Source organism: Sander vitreus, unplaced genomic scaffold (assembly GCF_031162955.1).
Source record: "Sander vitreus isolate 19-12246 unplaced genomic scaffold, sanVit1 ctg216_0, whole genome shotgun sequence".
In the NCBI taxonomy this organism is placed as follows: Eukaryota; Metazoa; Chordata; class Actinopteri; order Perciformes; family Percidae; genus Sander; species Sander vitreus.
In genome coordinates, this window is record NW_027595408.1 from 60847 (window position 1) to 76969 (window position 16123).

Here is a 16123-nt window from a genome sequence, read left to right on the forward strand (position 1 = left end):
TTAACTCTAAATGTGACGCAGCTTTGGCGACTTCATGTCATGCCCATAGTTGTCTATTAATAGTCAGTGAAACTCCCATGATTAATATTCATGCATACCAACATCATGAGCAGAGAGGAAAACAAAACAAAGGAATTTAACTAATTGTGAAGTTGTAGTTGGAGAGGTGAAAAGAGGAAAAAAAATGTTTGGAGGGCACAGAGGGCATTACTAATGCCAAAAAAACTTTAGTGTCAACATGTTGCAGACACAGTTAATGCCACAGCCTCAGAATCTCGGACCATGGCCGAAATTAAAAAGAAATGGTTGAATCAGTAGAGAAGATCACGTGACCAGCACCGCAATGGTCGCAGAAGACTAAGGCTCTCGTACGCAGCTCCGCATTTCATTGAATAACCAGGTCTATTCCTTTTTCTTCGATGTCAAAACTGCTATCACAGTGAATGAGTGAATTGCTTGCAAGTGTGAGAAAACAGGTCCCGTTGTCATTTTAAGCTACATACTTGGACACTGCGGACATGGTGGCGGCTAAAAGAGCGGTGGCTAACATACAGTGTTAATTTTGTTGACGAAGACTATGACGAAAAATAGTCGTCGAACGAACCTTTTTCACGGACGAAAATTAAATAGATGATAGACGAGATGACGAAGACTGTGACGAAATATAACTGACACTTTAGTCAACGAATAAAAATTACACGAAAATGTTAGGGAGGGACAAATGGAGAAGAGATCCAATCAGAACTATTCTTTTTGTGGGACAAGTTGGGAAGAAATCCAATCAGAGCGAATCTTTGAGGGTAGGTTGATCTATGCAGAAGCAGCAGAGCCATTTTAAAAAGCCGCTGCAAATGCAGGCGCAACAGCTAGCTAAACAAACGCAGCAGCAGTTTCACAACAGTTAGGTTGTTTACATTATATTTAGTTGTGTTTAGTTGCACAGTCTTAGTTACACAGCTTTGGCTGATTTCAGTTGACTTCGCTCGTTAGCAACACGCTAACGTTTTGCAGTGCACCCGGTCCGAGGGCAATCACATGTCTCATGAACAACAGAAATGTCAGAGCTAGGTCTAGGACAAAAACGAAGAACTGACATCTGGTCACACTTCACATATGACAGCAAGGACAACAAGACCGCCTGCAAACCGCGTGGAGCAAAAATCGCTGGGAAAAACACCACCAACTTGAAGCGACATTTACAGACGACTCATCCAGAAATATACGCTAAGGTTATTTTATCAGATAAACCACAGTGTTTCCGCTAAACTTGGAATAAAATAGAAGCTAAAGGAAACAACCTCTGAACTGTATCGATTAGACGATTGTCTCGCTGAATTAATATGAGTATAAATATTCAATGTCCTCAAACTGAATCAATTGTGTACTATTATAGTAGATGTTGTGGTGTTGTATATGACTGGACAAAGTGTGTGTGTGTGTGTGTGTGTGTGTGTGTGTGTGTGTGTGTGTGTGTGACAGAGAGAGACCTGAGGAGATTGGGCAAGAAAGAAAAAAATCCCAACTTGATTCCCCCTTTATTTACCCTGGTCTGATGACAAAGATGACCATGGGCCAAGTGGAAATAAAGCTAGTGCTGCTAGTGCCACCCAGCAGCAGGCCATCTCTACAGCTTTCCTAAGCTCTTCAAAGTACAAAACTGAATCGAAGGAACAACAGACCAAGGAGCAGGCCATAGCTAGATGGATTGGATGCACAGGTTTACCTCTCACAACAATTGAAAACGAGGACTTTGTGCTAATGATGGAGATAGTAGATAGGAGACTAACAGTTCCAAAGAAAACTAAAATGAACAATTTGATTGAAACACAGTATGAACATGAAAGACAAAAATTCAAAGAGAGACTTGCTGCTGCTCGGAGAGTATCCATTGGCCTTGACTCGTGGACAAAAAAAGGACTGACAGCCTCATTCCTTCCTAAGCGCATGCTACTTTTGTGTTGAACAAAGTAAACCTGTACACATATTGTTGACCCTTGAACAACTATCTCACCCACACACTGCCTGTCTATTAAGGCATGTGTGGACAAATGTATGCAAGAGTGGGCCATACCAAAGGAGAAGATCCTAACGGTAATAACGGACAATGGGAGTAACATGATGGCAGCCTTTAAAAACACCACAGCAGAAGAAACCAGCTCTGAGGACGACTCCCCTGGGTCCACGATGCAAATGAAGTGAAATTGATGACCAGCGGTGAGCCATGTATAGTTTATTCTTTTACATGACAGTCAATTATCACATGAATGATTTTTCCCCTGCCACACACTACATATATACAGTATATACAGACACACACCAGCCACTTTATTAGGTTTAGACCTATTTGGTTGTCTTCTTGTTATTAGCTACCATCATGTCAACATGGAAATGGACCGGACACTATGCGTGGTGCATACCATACAACTTGTGGTCCACATGTTGCAGAAAGAGACAACTGTCAAAAGAGTCCTCGATAAAGCAAGGTCTGTGGTGAAGCTCTTTCGCAAGTCCTCAGTTGCAACACAGAGGTTATTGGACCAGTGTGGTGTTATTGTTGTAAATGACTGCCCCACACACTGGTCAAGCACATTCAACATGGTCACACAATTCCTCACAGTCAAAGATGCATGGGATGGGATGGGACAGTTTGCTTACTAGTGAGTGGCAAAAGCTTTCATCATTGCATGACCTACTGCTGCCTTTTGCGGAACACACTAAAACCCTCCAGAGTGACACCACATCTATGTCCCTAGTGGTTCCTGCCCTCTTTGATCTGCTGAGCCACCTAACTGACTTTGCAGAGAACACTCGGTACAGAGACCTCGCCACTCTTGCAGAGAAAATGAGATCAAATCTGAACAAGCGTTTTGCTTGCTTCTTGGATTCAACTGATGAAAAGTTCTCAGCACTTGCAGCAGCTGCCTGCTTTGTCAACCCAACTGTACGGTGGCCGACAGGGGGCAAACGCCCTGCAAATTAAGAAAACCCACTGCAAATAGACACAACACAACCAAATACATAAACGCACTGCAAATAAAAAACGATGCAAAAGGAAAAGCATGCAAACCCAGAAAACAAATGCAACAAAAAAACGTAGCATCCAGATTACACAACAGAAGTTCTCCAGACCTCTAGAGGGAGCAGCTAGTGGAACAGCTGGATTTTAGACCCCACAGGGAGAGAGAGAAAGAGAGAGAGAAAAAGAGCAAGAGAGAGAGAGAGAGACAGAGAGAGAGACAGAGAGAGAGAGCAACTGCATAGACTGTACATTTTAAGTCTATGTTTGAGATATGTTTTGTCTCATTTGGTGGCTGTGTCTCAGGTCAGGTGATACTCAATCAGCAGAGACGTCTGTAAACTCGTGGTGATAAAACATTTAAAACTGCATCAGCGTTTAACGTTGACGTTTGTTTAAGCCATATTACATGTGAGGGTTTAATTTCGAGGTCCGAAAGGCGCATCACTGAAGTATAGGCCTCCTCAAGTGGAATATTGTGATTATACAACGGTTACCAACAAAATAAGTGATCAATCTGTATTCATATTGTGGAGCAATTCGCTCTTGAAATACAAAAAACAGACAGGATTTCTAGTCCCTCCCTGTTTAGTAAACCAGCCAATTTACCGCGGGATTTATCAATCTGAATAAATCCAGCTCGCACATATAAACACTAAACTGCTTTGCTAGCTCCAACGTGTTGTAAGTAAGACATCTGCTGAAAAAGTTATTGTATTCATTAGCATGATTGCCGTACTGTTTAGTTCACAAACATCCAAAACACCAAAGTACAAACACATAGCGGACCAGACGCAAGCTTTTATTTTGAAAAGCCAAAGCTCGGGGACGGCACCAGCCGGGAGGGCATGAGACGGGAGCATAGACTGTATTATGTTATTAATAATAATAATAATTATACAGTCTATGGAGTTCTCCAGACTGCAGCCATACCTGATAATAAAAAGGCAGAGCCCTCTCTCCCCGTGGGGTCTAAAATCCAGCTGTTCCACTAGCTGCTCCCTCTAGAGGTCTGGAGAACTTCCGTTGTGTAATCTGGATGCTGCGTTTTTTTTGTTGCATTTGTTTTCTGGGTTTGTGTGCTTTTCCTTTTGCATCGTTTTTTATTTGCAGTGCGTTTATGTATTTGGTTGTGTTGTGTGTATTTGCAGGGTGTTTATGTATTTGGTTGTGTTGTGTGTATTTGCAGGGTGTTTATGTATTTGGTTGTGTTGTGTGTATTTGCAGTGTGTTTATGTATTTGGTTGTGTTGTGTGTATTTGCAGTGCGTTTATGTATTTGGTTGTATTGTGTGTATTTGCAGCGCGTTTGCTGAATGCTGCTCATGTGTTGTTAAATTAATGAAGATGTTTTTCTTTTTGTATCGCTTCTTTTTTCGGGGTTTGCGTGCTTTTCTTTTTGCATCGTTTTTTATTTGCAGTGTGTTTATATATTTGGTTGTATTGTGTGTATTTGCAGCGCATTTGCTGAATGCTGCTCATGTGTTGTTAAATTAATGAAGATGTTTTCTTAATTTGCTTGTGTTTTGTCTATTTGCATGTGTTTTCTTAAGTTGCAGGGCGTTTGCCCCTGTCGGCCACCATAGCACTGTCTGTGAAATCCTTGTTAATGTTGATGTGGCTGATGGAAATGTCCAGGAACTGCTGAAACAGGCAGAAGACTATGTGGTCAAATGCACTTTCCCGCACACCAGAGGACCAGTCTGAAAATGATGCAGAAGAAGAGGTTATTGAGGAACCAGAAGCAGCGCCATCCTCAAAGCAGCCGGTGTTTAGGTTCCTCTCAAAATGCCGCACCACAAGGCCTAAACAAAAAAACCTCCACAACCAGCATCAAGCAGCAGATCAAGTACAAGGAAGAACTTTCACATCCCATCACTGAGGACACAGGAACAGACTTCCGGCTGGAAAAGAGTGACAGTTTTTATCACAGTTTAAAACCTTTTGCGTTAGACTTGTTGGCTATGCCAGCTTCTCAAGCTTTTGCAGAGAGGGTATTCAGCATCACAGGTGACCTCACAAGAGGACGGCGCAACAGAGGAAGGGTCACATTGGAGCGAAGTGCTTTCCTTAAAATGAACAGAAACAAATAGAACTGTTGTATTCACTGCTATTTACAGCATTTCCTGTAGTAATATATGCACAGTTTTGTTTTTTGTTTAATATGAGAGCAGAGAGATTTTTTTTTGTTCCATGCAATAATGGCATTACAGCTTAGCATGTAATTCACTTGTCTTGAGTTGAGCTCATTGATACTAGCTCATTGATACTTCTTTTAATTATTAACAGAAGAATATTTCATTTTGTGTGCAATGACATTACAACCAATGCATATTTTCTTTTACATATGTTTTGTTTTTCTTTTCAAATCTCTTTGATTTTGCACACAATGCACAGAGTAATACAGTGGGGCAAAAAAGTATTTAGTCAGCCACCAATTGTGCAAGTTCTCCCACTTAAAAAGATGAGAGACCTGTAATTTTCATCATAGGTACACTTCAACTATGAGAGACAAAATGAGAAAAAAAGAATACAGAAAATCACATTGTAGGATTTTTTAATGAATTTATTTGCAAATTCCTCGGGAAAATAAGTTTTTGGTCACCTACAAACAAGCAAGATTTCTGGCTCTCACAGACCTGTAACTTCTTCTTTAAGAGGCTCCTCTGTCCTCCACTCGTTACCTGTATTAATGGCACCTGTTTGAACTTGTTATCAGTATAAAAGACACCTGTCCACAACCTCAAACAATCACACTCCAAACTCCACTAAGGCCAAGACCAAAGAGCTGTCAAAGGACACCAGAAACAAAATTGTAGACCTGCACCAGGCTGGGAAGACTGAATCTGCAATAGGTAAGCAGCTTGGTGTGAAGAAATCAACTGTGGGAACAGTTATAAGAAAATGGAAGACATACAAGACCACTAATAATCTCCCTCGATCTGGGGCTCCACGCAAGATCTCACCCCGTGGGGTCAAAATGATCACAAGAACGGTGGGCAAAAATCCCAGAACCACACGGGGGGACCTAGTGAATGACCTGCAGAGGGCTGGGACCAAAGTAATAAAGGCTACCATCAGTAACACACTACGCCGCCAGGGACTCAAATCCTGCAGTGCCAGACGTGTCCCCCTGCTTAAGCCAATACATGTCCAGGCCCGTCTGGAGTTTGCTAGAGAGCATTTGGATGATCCAGAAGAGGATTGGGAGAATGTCATATGGTCAGATGAAACCAAAATAGAACTTTTTGGTAAAAACTCAACTCGTCATGTTTGGAGGGGAAAGAATGCTTAGTTGCATCCAAAGAACACCATACCTACTGTGAAGCATGGGGGTGGAAACATCATGCTTTGGGGCTGTTTTTCTGCAAAGGGAGCAGGACAGCTGATCCGTGTAAAGGAAAGAATGAAAGTCCGTGTTGCCCGGCGACAGCCCTAAAACAACACATTAACAGTAGTGAATTTTCTGTATTTAGATACCTTGTACAATGGCATTACAACCAATAGTTTTAATATTATTTTTGAGAATTGCACTTTATTTTTCTTAATGTTTTTGATTTTGCACAGACAGTAGAAGACAGTAAGTTGAGAGTTAGATGGTTATCTATTTCAATAATTTGTACTTCATCTTGAAAGAATGTCATATGCATTGCATATCATTCAGGGAGAATGCATATCTTTCAGGGAGCATGTATATTTTTCAGGGAGAGCAGGCCTTATGCTTATTTTATGTGAGATTATCTTTTGTGAAAAAGCCACAGTCAGTGTTTTTGACATTAAGAATAAAATAAAAGACATGTTTTGTATTACAACCGTTAAATCTTTGTCTGTATTGCATATTCAAACCTTAATACAATTCCATAACAGACTGATGGATACTTCCAATGATCTGAAATTCTGGAGAAACATTTAGTCAACTGTAGATTTAGTTGACTAAAATCTGCTAATATTTGGTCTACTAAAACTAGACTAAGACTAAAAGACTTAAGACTAAACTAAGACTAAAACTCTTATATTTAGTCGACTAAAACTAGACTAAGACTAAAACTAAATGGTGTTTTATTCAAAAGACTAAGACTAAGACTAAATCAGAATTTGCTGTCAAAATTAACACTGCTATCATAGCAACCGATGCTAGCACGATCCCAAACATGGAGGAAATGTTCTGATGCAACCTGACTACGTCACATTCACAGCCCAGCGGCAGCGGGAGCTTGAAGAAGCACAACACAAGATACATGCTAGGAGCACCCCGGACTTGCTCGTCCACCCGGCCACACAGAGAGTGACCCACGGAGGGAGAGAGTTCACCTACACTGCAGCCACAGATGCAGACGTTTTCTCTCGGGAGCTGGATGTAGAGGACGACGCAACATCAACACGGGCCGCTCCACCCCAGGGCCTGTTGCCAGCAGCGGAGCCAGACGACGGCGGGGGGACTTTGTGTCTGGTGCTGGGGCCGGCGGAGGGGCCGAGGCTGGTGGACCCAGCAGCTGTGGACTAGCAGTGTCTGGGCTACCGTGCTAAATTTGTCCCAAGGACACTATATGTATGTTTTGGAGCCAAGCTTTAAATGGACATTTAACCAGACTGAAAAAACAGGATGGATGCTGACCATCCAGTTTATAATCTATGTTTGTTAACAGTTAACCAGACTGGAAAAACATGATAAATGCTGACTGTCCAGTTTATAATATATGTTTATTACTCCAACCAGGTTGGTGTGTTTTTCACATTTCAGAATTTGATAGCTGGTTGAGACCTAGTTCTAGGGTTTCTATGGTTTTTAACATCAGGAGGCTAAACGGACTGATCAAACAAGCTAAATTCCTGGACTATTTAAAAAAAAAAAATGTTTACCTTTATTTATCCAGGTAAATTGATTAAGAATAATTTCTCTTTAAGAAGGAAGAACATAGAATGGTACAGTAATATTGTTGCAGGGACCGGGCTCTGTTGGAGCGAAGGGGGGAAGGTATGATGTTTATACTTGTAATATGAATTCATGTGCTTTGTACACTATCTCTCTATGTATAAATATCAATAAAAAAGACATGGAGCAAAATAAAAAGAAGGAAGAACATAGATGTGGCGCTTATACAAGAGTCACATTTACGTAAAACAGATGCAAATCGTCTACAAAATAAATACTTTAAGGTTGCTGCCTCCTCTAGTGACGGCACGAAAACCAAGAGCTCCATTGTGTTACTGTCGCGGAAATGTGCACTCACCATAGACAAAAATAGTAAAGACCTATCAGGCAGGATATCTTATGTATGTACCACGATAAGGAGTAGGAAAATAGTCTTTGTTTCGGTATATGCACCGTCTACATATGATGAAAGTTTTTTCCCACACCTATCCAGTGAATTGCTTTCTCTCAATGAATATTCACTAATTATAGTGGGAGACATGAATACAGTACTAGATTTAAATCAGGATAGATCAGGGGTCAATAACACAAAAGCCCAAAAACATATATCAGACATGTTTAAAGCAGTTGTCACCTAACCCACTCCTGCATTGATTATATTTTGTGCTCCAGTGAGCTTAAGACAATGTTCCACACGATAGCAATAGAACCAGCAATTCTGTCTGATCACAATGTGCTGATAACCACATTCCATTGTGATATGTTAGGAGAAAGATCTAGGAGATGGCAATTTAATAATTCCCTTCTCCACAACACAGATTTTTATACAGAGTTTAGAGCCAAACTGGCTGAGTTTATATCAATCAATACTGACTCAGTTTCTGACCCTGCATATACATGGCAGGCAACTAAAGGATTTATTAGAGATTTCACATCTTCCTTCGCGATCAACCTGAAGGGGAAAATAGAGGCAAGGATTGCAGAGTTGGAAGAACGCTGTAAATCTTTAGAGCAGTCTCTTAAGACTCTTTTTTCTAAATCTACACATTCTCTTCTAGTCACAAGTCGAACAGAGCTAAATGATCTGCTAAGAAGGAGAGCTGAATTCATAATGCACAGAGTGAGGCCAAATTATTATTTAATGGCTGTAAACCAAGTAGATTGCTTGCTCTGAAATTAAAACAAAGCCAGACAACAGAATCCGCACGGACCGAGGTATCTCAACAAATCCTAAGGATATCAGCGCCACTTTTCAATCCTTCAATTCAAAGTTGTATGAGTCCTCCTGCAACCCAGATCCGACACAGTGCCAGGAGTTCCTAAAAGAACTAAACCTGCCTCGTCTTGACCCAGAAGAGGCAGAAGAACTGGGTCATCAGCATTAAAAACAGTTAAAAAAGGGAAAACGTCAGGGTTGGATGGAATTCCATCAGAACTTCTTCTACAATATTTTGCCATATTAGGACCTACCATTTTACAAGCTTTAACTTCAGCCATAGAGAAGGGTACTTTCCACCAACAAACCAACACTGCGTTAATCTCCGTTATACCCAAAAAGGGCAAAGATTTTACAGATTGCTCAAATTTCAGGCCCATCAGCCTCATCGGGACTGATATTAAGCTCTATTCCAAAGTCTTGGCTCTCCGCCCAGAGCGCTTTATCGAGAAGCTAGTCCACCCCGACCAATCAGGTTTTATACCAAAACGTCATGCTGCAGACAATGTACGCAGCTATTCCATTGAATAGCTAGCAGACCAGCTATTCAATGACTCATTGAATAGCTGGTCTAAAGTATAAATACTTCTGTATATACCTTTCTCATTGACAATAAAAAGGGAATGTTGAGTTTTGAAGACCTGAGAGCTAGTTTTGAGGTCCCCAGGACATCCTACTACTTTTATCTGCGCTTAATATCAGCCCTAAAATGTTATGGAGTGCCATGGGGAAACAGTCTTGAGGCACACCCAGTCATTAAATGGTTTGCTGATTTTCCTGTGAGAGGATTAGTGTCCAGGATTTATGCTAAACTGATGTAAGTATCCATAGGAGAACTCCCAATAGTAAAGAAATAGATACGATAGCTGAGCCCTGACGGGAATGCAATTAATTGGGAGACAGTTTGGGACATTTTCCACTGTTCCAAAACCTCAAATAAGCAGTATTAGGGGTGGAACGGTACATGTATTGATATTGAACCGAAACGGTACGGGCATCTTGGTTTGGTTCATGAATTTACACAGAGAATACACGGTATAAAAATAAATAAAACTTTAATTAAAAAATTAATTAATGTAATGCGGAACTACTGTTAGACACGCGGTTCTTTAGGGACACCTAATCTGTAGCATGCCCTTAGCTCTGAAGCTCTCAAGCTCCACCTACATGTCGAGTCAGTCAGTCCAGTGAGTCCACACGAAGCAAACTAGTCCCTTCTATATACAACCAAACACGGATGTAGCTGTATCCCTTCTCGCCTCGACCACAAATGGCCTTCAGGCCCGTTTGCGTTGCTGTTTGCTCCGGTATTAGCTGTTAGCTCCGCCGTTAGCGCTTAGCTCCACTATTAGCTGTTAGCTCCGCTGTTAGCTGTTAGCTCTGCTATTAACTGTTAGCTCCGCCGTTAGCTGTTAGCTTCACCGTTAGCATGTGAAGCTAACACAAAAACTCGTCAACTGCTCTGTGTAACCGAAGCTGCTCTTTTAACATCCCTGCTCTGTGCATTCACATATGAGAGCAGCGCTGGTCTCCCATATCACACTACTAGCTGATTGTCTTATTTTGTTTACAAGTTCCAGATGGAGTCTGGAGATGATGCAGGGTACTTATTGTTTACTGTTTACATCTTAACTTTATACACATCAAGCTGTTACAGCTAGCTCAGTGGACAGCCTGAGACATGCACAATAAAAAAAAATTGCCTTCCGCATTTTTGTTTTGCTTTTCCCTCCATTGTACCGAACCGAATCGTGATGTCTGAACCGAGGTATGAACCGAACCGTGACTTCCGTGTACCGTTCCACCCCTAACCAGTATAGCCACTTCAACATATGTCATAGGACAGAAGAGATACGTCTCTAAAGTCATTCCCATTCCCTATTGTACTTTCTGTCAACCTGAACAAACTGGAACTTTTTTGCATATGGTCTGGGATTGTGAATAGGTGCATGAGTTTTGTAATAAAACTACATCAATATCTGATGTGATAGGATGTTGAATTCCTACTGACCCGATTGTTTTGTTACTTAATGACGACTAAATTACACCTGCTTGGGAGACAGAGAAAAATTTGGCTCAACTGGAACCAAGAAAATGATAGCTCAGTGTTGGCTCCCCCTTCACTCGCTTTGTATAAAACAGTGGTTGGCGTATTTTCTGGACATAGTTATGCTGGAGCTCTCTACAGCAAGGATTAACAAAGCCAAATCATCAACTATCAGGCTATGGGAAAGCGCAGCAGCAAATATCAGACTTAATGACCTCAGCCCCACAATAACTAGAGGAGAGTAATTAGGCAAGGTGTGGTTTCTGTTTGTTTGTTTGCTTGTTTTGTTTTCCTTGAGACCGCAGAGGGTGGGGGTGGGTGAGAGTCTTTGTTTTTGTTCAATTTGTGTTTCTTTGTTCTGTGCGCCATCTGACGTTATCTGTCACATATTGTGGAGATTGTTTTGTATGTCTGAAGGTGCTAATAAAAAAATAAAAAAATGATCACAAAAGAAAAAAAAGGTCCGATATTAAAGTTGATGCAAAAAAAGCGCCTAGCGCTACATCGAGAAAGTGTTTTTTTCCACAGGCGAGAAAAGAGCCACCGGAGCTGAGCTCTCTTAAAGTGAGACTGGCATGGCGTGGTTTCGCCGAGTGGTAATCTCTGTAACGCTGGGCCCAAAACAACACAGAGATCCACTGAGGCGAACCGGGCTGGCTGAATGAAGCCTGGTTGCTGAAACTACGCCCACCTTGCTCGAAGCTCCTAAGCTAGCAATGGCTAAGAAACTAGGCTAGGATAAGCTACTCTGTTGCCAGCCCTGTGGTGTTGCTGCTCGCTCGGCTACTGCAGACAAGTTGCTTCCGGATGGTAATCTACTCATTCATCCCAGCTTGTTTGAGGTTAACCCGAAATTATTAAACAAAACGTAAAATCATTTATATGGTATTGAGATAATAACTAAATATAACAATAACTAAATATACTTAAAATGTATAACGTTAAAAACTAAAACATCGGAGTCCTACTAACGATAGCTAACTTAGCACAGATGCAGGCCCTCCTCCCTGCTATCAGGTCGGCAGCCTGGACGAATGTTATAGAGGCAGTAGCACCTCAAATTCAGCCATTGCAAAGCCCAGCCAGGGTTTTCATGAAGGGTAAACTTAGCTATAGAGACCAAAAACATTTTGAATCAGGCTGTAATGTTTAATTCTGCTGTAAAGTTGGCTATTTTTAACATGGGGGTCTATGGAAATTGACTCACTTCTGCAGCCAGCCTCAAGCGGCCACTCGATGAACTGCAGTTTTTGGAACTTCCGCATGTGCATCACTGGTCAGCACGGGAGGTTGCCCCTTGACGTGGACATGTAATGCACATAGTGGCAAATTTAATCTACAAAGTACATCTAATGCCATGTTTGAAATAAACTCTCCTGTTGTTTCTGTCATCAACGAGTAAAGCAAACGGAGTGACTGGAAGACATCAAATGGTATCAGCTATTCGTCTGAAGATGTCATTGCTCATTAAGCCTAGTATTTTATTCTGTATAAGAGGACTGGTGTAATTGTGCTTGTCACCAACCACTTTTGAATGGCTGTGTCATCTTCTGCCTTGTCTTTTAGAAGCTGGGACAGGTTTCCCATATCTCCAATATGACCTCTTAAAGCTAAACCTTGTCTGGCTAAATACTTGATTGAGCCTACAATCCTAAAGGGTAACTTCGTTTTTTCCAACCTGGACCCTATTTTCCGATGTTTTTGTGTCTAAGTGACTGATGGGAACAACAATCTTTGACATTGATACAGTATTAAGCAAGACTGCTACTGTCGGCAGTCAGTGAAACCAACTACAATGTAAAGTATATGGCAATTGTGCACCTTCTATTTACGTTTACAAAGGTGCTTGTTTTGCCACTGACAGGCTCATATTATTAATTATGGTAAAGAGTAAGATCCATTTTTTAACAGAAAAACATTGAAATTGTGTTCGCTAAAGCCACTAGACTGAATACACTTCAGTCAAATTAACTGACAAACAAAATACATTTTAAAAAAAATAAAATATGAAAAGCTGTTTTGGGTGGTCTTTCCACTTTTCCAACAATCACAACTCTAGTTTTGGTTGAACTGAACACATAGTTAATCGATTTACGTGTGAAAATATGTTGGTTCTATACATGCTAAAAGTATTGTTTTTTTAATGGAGTCTGGTGTGTTTAGCACTAGCGATCTCAGAGCTGTTTCTGGTTAAACAAAAAGGTATTAAAGATGATTAAAAAAAATAGCCCATCTCTGTAGGGATCATTTCCATAATGTTGTCAGACACTTAAAATAACAATCTGAGCCTGTCAGCGGCCAAAACAGCAATTTCAGTGGACAAAATTGATGATGTACATTTGCCCCATAGGGTTACATTGCAGCCCAGTCTGTGGCTGCTAGTCACAGCATTCTAACCTAATACTGGAGCAATTTTAAAGATTGTTGTTCCCATCAGTCATTTACACACAAAAGCATAGGAAAATAGGGACCAGTTAAAAAACAAAACAAAATGACCCTTTAAGCAATGCATGCATTAACTCGGACAAGTTCAGTTCTACTACAATTCAATCTAAAATGATAACAGCGCCACACACAAACCTCTTGCAACATTAGCTACTACTAGTCCTAGCCATCTGCCAAAAGCTTTATAACTTACAATTCCGTAGGCAACCACAACTCCACAAGTCAACTCAAGCGCCTGAGTGAGCAGAGAGACAGTCCGAGACAGGTTATAGGAACTTCCCGACCCGCAGCCTCAGAGCCGGAAACATTGCAAGCTCGCAGACCATGGGACTCACTCGAGAACTCACGAGTCATCATGACTCGTGAGTTGACGATGAGTTCTTGCGTGAGTCAGTCAATCGCACGAATCAGCCGGCTACGTTGTCATGAGTGGACCTGTAGCAGACGAGCGAGTGAAGTCTGTCATCGAGCTCAGAATAAAGCAAATCCACAACAAAGCCATTCGTTCACTTCTGAAATAGCATACAGTGTTCTGCACGTAGCCTAGCTAGGCCTACTGTAGGTTTGGTCCAAACTGGAGCTTCAACATGATGACCTACCGTCTCCATAACAACGCAGGGGGCCAATCCAGTAGACAGCCTCTGAGCCTGTTCTGTTGGTGTCTCCAATCACGATGTGGCTCACTGGAAGATGGTCTTTATAGGAGAGGACTCCTGTGTCATTAGCCCTGTGACAGAAAATAACAGAGAGCCGTCTCACTTTCAGAGTCCAGATAAGGTTATGTATTTCTCTGCATAGTAAACATGAGTAATGTCATGTATTTTCTGGAAGTCTTTTGGTGTGAAACATTACAGAAATTGTTGGTATATACTCACATATACAGTATGTATATGTATATCTACGGTATACTGCAGTATAGTACAGATATATTTCAAAATATGGCCAGGTTGTCTGCTTTGTAATTGTTTTAAAGCAAAACTATGTTATGTTTAAATGTACAAAAAGTACAATATTTCTCACAAATAATAGTGAGAATTCTAAACAAGAAGAATAATGTGATGCATATTATATAGGGGGTCAGGTACAACCATTTCACAGATGTGCTAAAAAAGTACTATCATATCTGTGTTCAAAAAGGTGTAAACAAAGGTTCTGATGGAAAAGCAGACACTTGCAGTGGGTGGCGGTAGTGCGTCACTAAATTGTTTGCCTTCCACAGAAGGTTACCACAACAAACATGTTGTAAAAAATTTAAGAAGAAAAGCAGCAGGTGGTCAGAAGATCAAAAAAACAGGCAAATATCAGAGTAAGACCAGAATAACCCTTGGTCCAACAATAACACAAAGGAAAGAAGCAAAGCAACAGCTGAGTTTCTCAACAGACTTGGAGATGGCATCTGCTACACGATTGGTAATGTAACTTCTAACAGTGACCTCTGCTGTGCATTGGTTATCATTGTATTAATGCGACAGGAAAAAGGGATAGGAAAAAAAACCAAGACAATACATTTTATCATTATTTACAATTGATTAAATTATACTAGTTTTCAAGACAGTTTGTCCTGCCTCCAATCAGGTGCATCTGTCCGTGGTGAACCGGTCGTTATGACAGACTTTAATGTTAAAGCTATAGTGCGTAGTTTCTGCTGCCCCCATGAGTAATTCTAAGTAACACAGCTGCTAGTTGCCAAGGAGGACACGTTTTAAGGAGGATTAAAAAAACATGATGGAAACAGCCATACTGAAAAATACAGAAAGTTGTGTGGATGTGTCTTAATTAGCTTTGTAGCAACTCATTTGGCAATGGCTTGAATGTAACGGACATTCATTAATATCAAATCAGCTAGATTCGCAGCAATCCAAGCAGATGAGACCACAGACTGAGTTGGGGCTTACTTTGAGGTACACTGACGGGAAACATAGTGTGCAAGAATGTTTCTTTGAGTGTGTCCCTATCATTGGTGCAACAGCCTACTTGATTGCCACTGTGAATTTGGAGAAACTGAAGACTGACTGTCTTTTCACTGAAGCTAAAAAAGGCAAACTTATCGTGCAAGCATACAACAGGGCCAGTGTAATGAGGAGTGAGAGGGCTGGTGTATTTGGTATGCAGCAGTGAGAGTTTTCTTTTCTAGCTTGGGTGGCATTTGCATTTTATTTTCCAGTCCCCCAAACACAACAGCGTTCTGGATAAGTGTTACACAAAGGCTGCCAAGAGCATCTTCCACACAAGTTGGAACTTCAACAGCAAAATCGTGAACAATGTCTTTGAGACCATAGATAACCTCATAGAAGACATCAGGGCAGACAGCCCATTTGACAGCCCCACAATAAGAGAGGCACCTGGTTTCTCGAGGATGCTGCAAGATGACTTCCAGTTTTTCCTGCAGCTCTTCCATCAAATCATGCTGTATGTTAACATGAAGTAGGCGCAGCTGCAGAAGAGGGGCATTAACATGCTCTTTATCAAAAGTGTCCTCCAGCAAAGCAGTGTGCCATATGGGGTCGATAATATCATGGTAAATGCT

At 41.1% G+C, this 16123-nt stretch overlaps 1 protein-coding gene across 1 annotated transcript in view; it reads right to left on the reverse strand.

The window, feature by feature from the left end:
- The window catches only part of LOC144513344 (contactin-associated protein-like 5), a gene marked incomplete at its 3' end in the record, with an annotated part of 216085 nt that overhangs the window by 52748 nt on the left and 147214 nt on the right, over positions 1-16123 (reverse strand). Inside the window, exon 15 of the mRNA XM_078244387.1 lies at positions 14196-14323. Coding sequence (XP_078100513.1) covers positions 14196-14323 — 128 coding nt within the window. The remainder of the gene's footprint in view (positions 1-14195; positions 14324-16123) is intronic.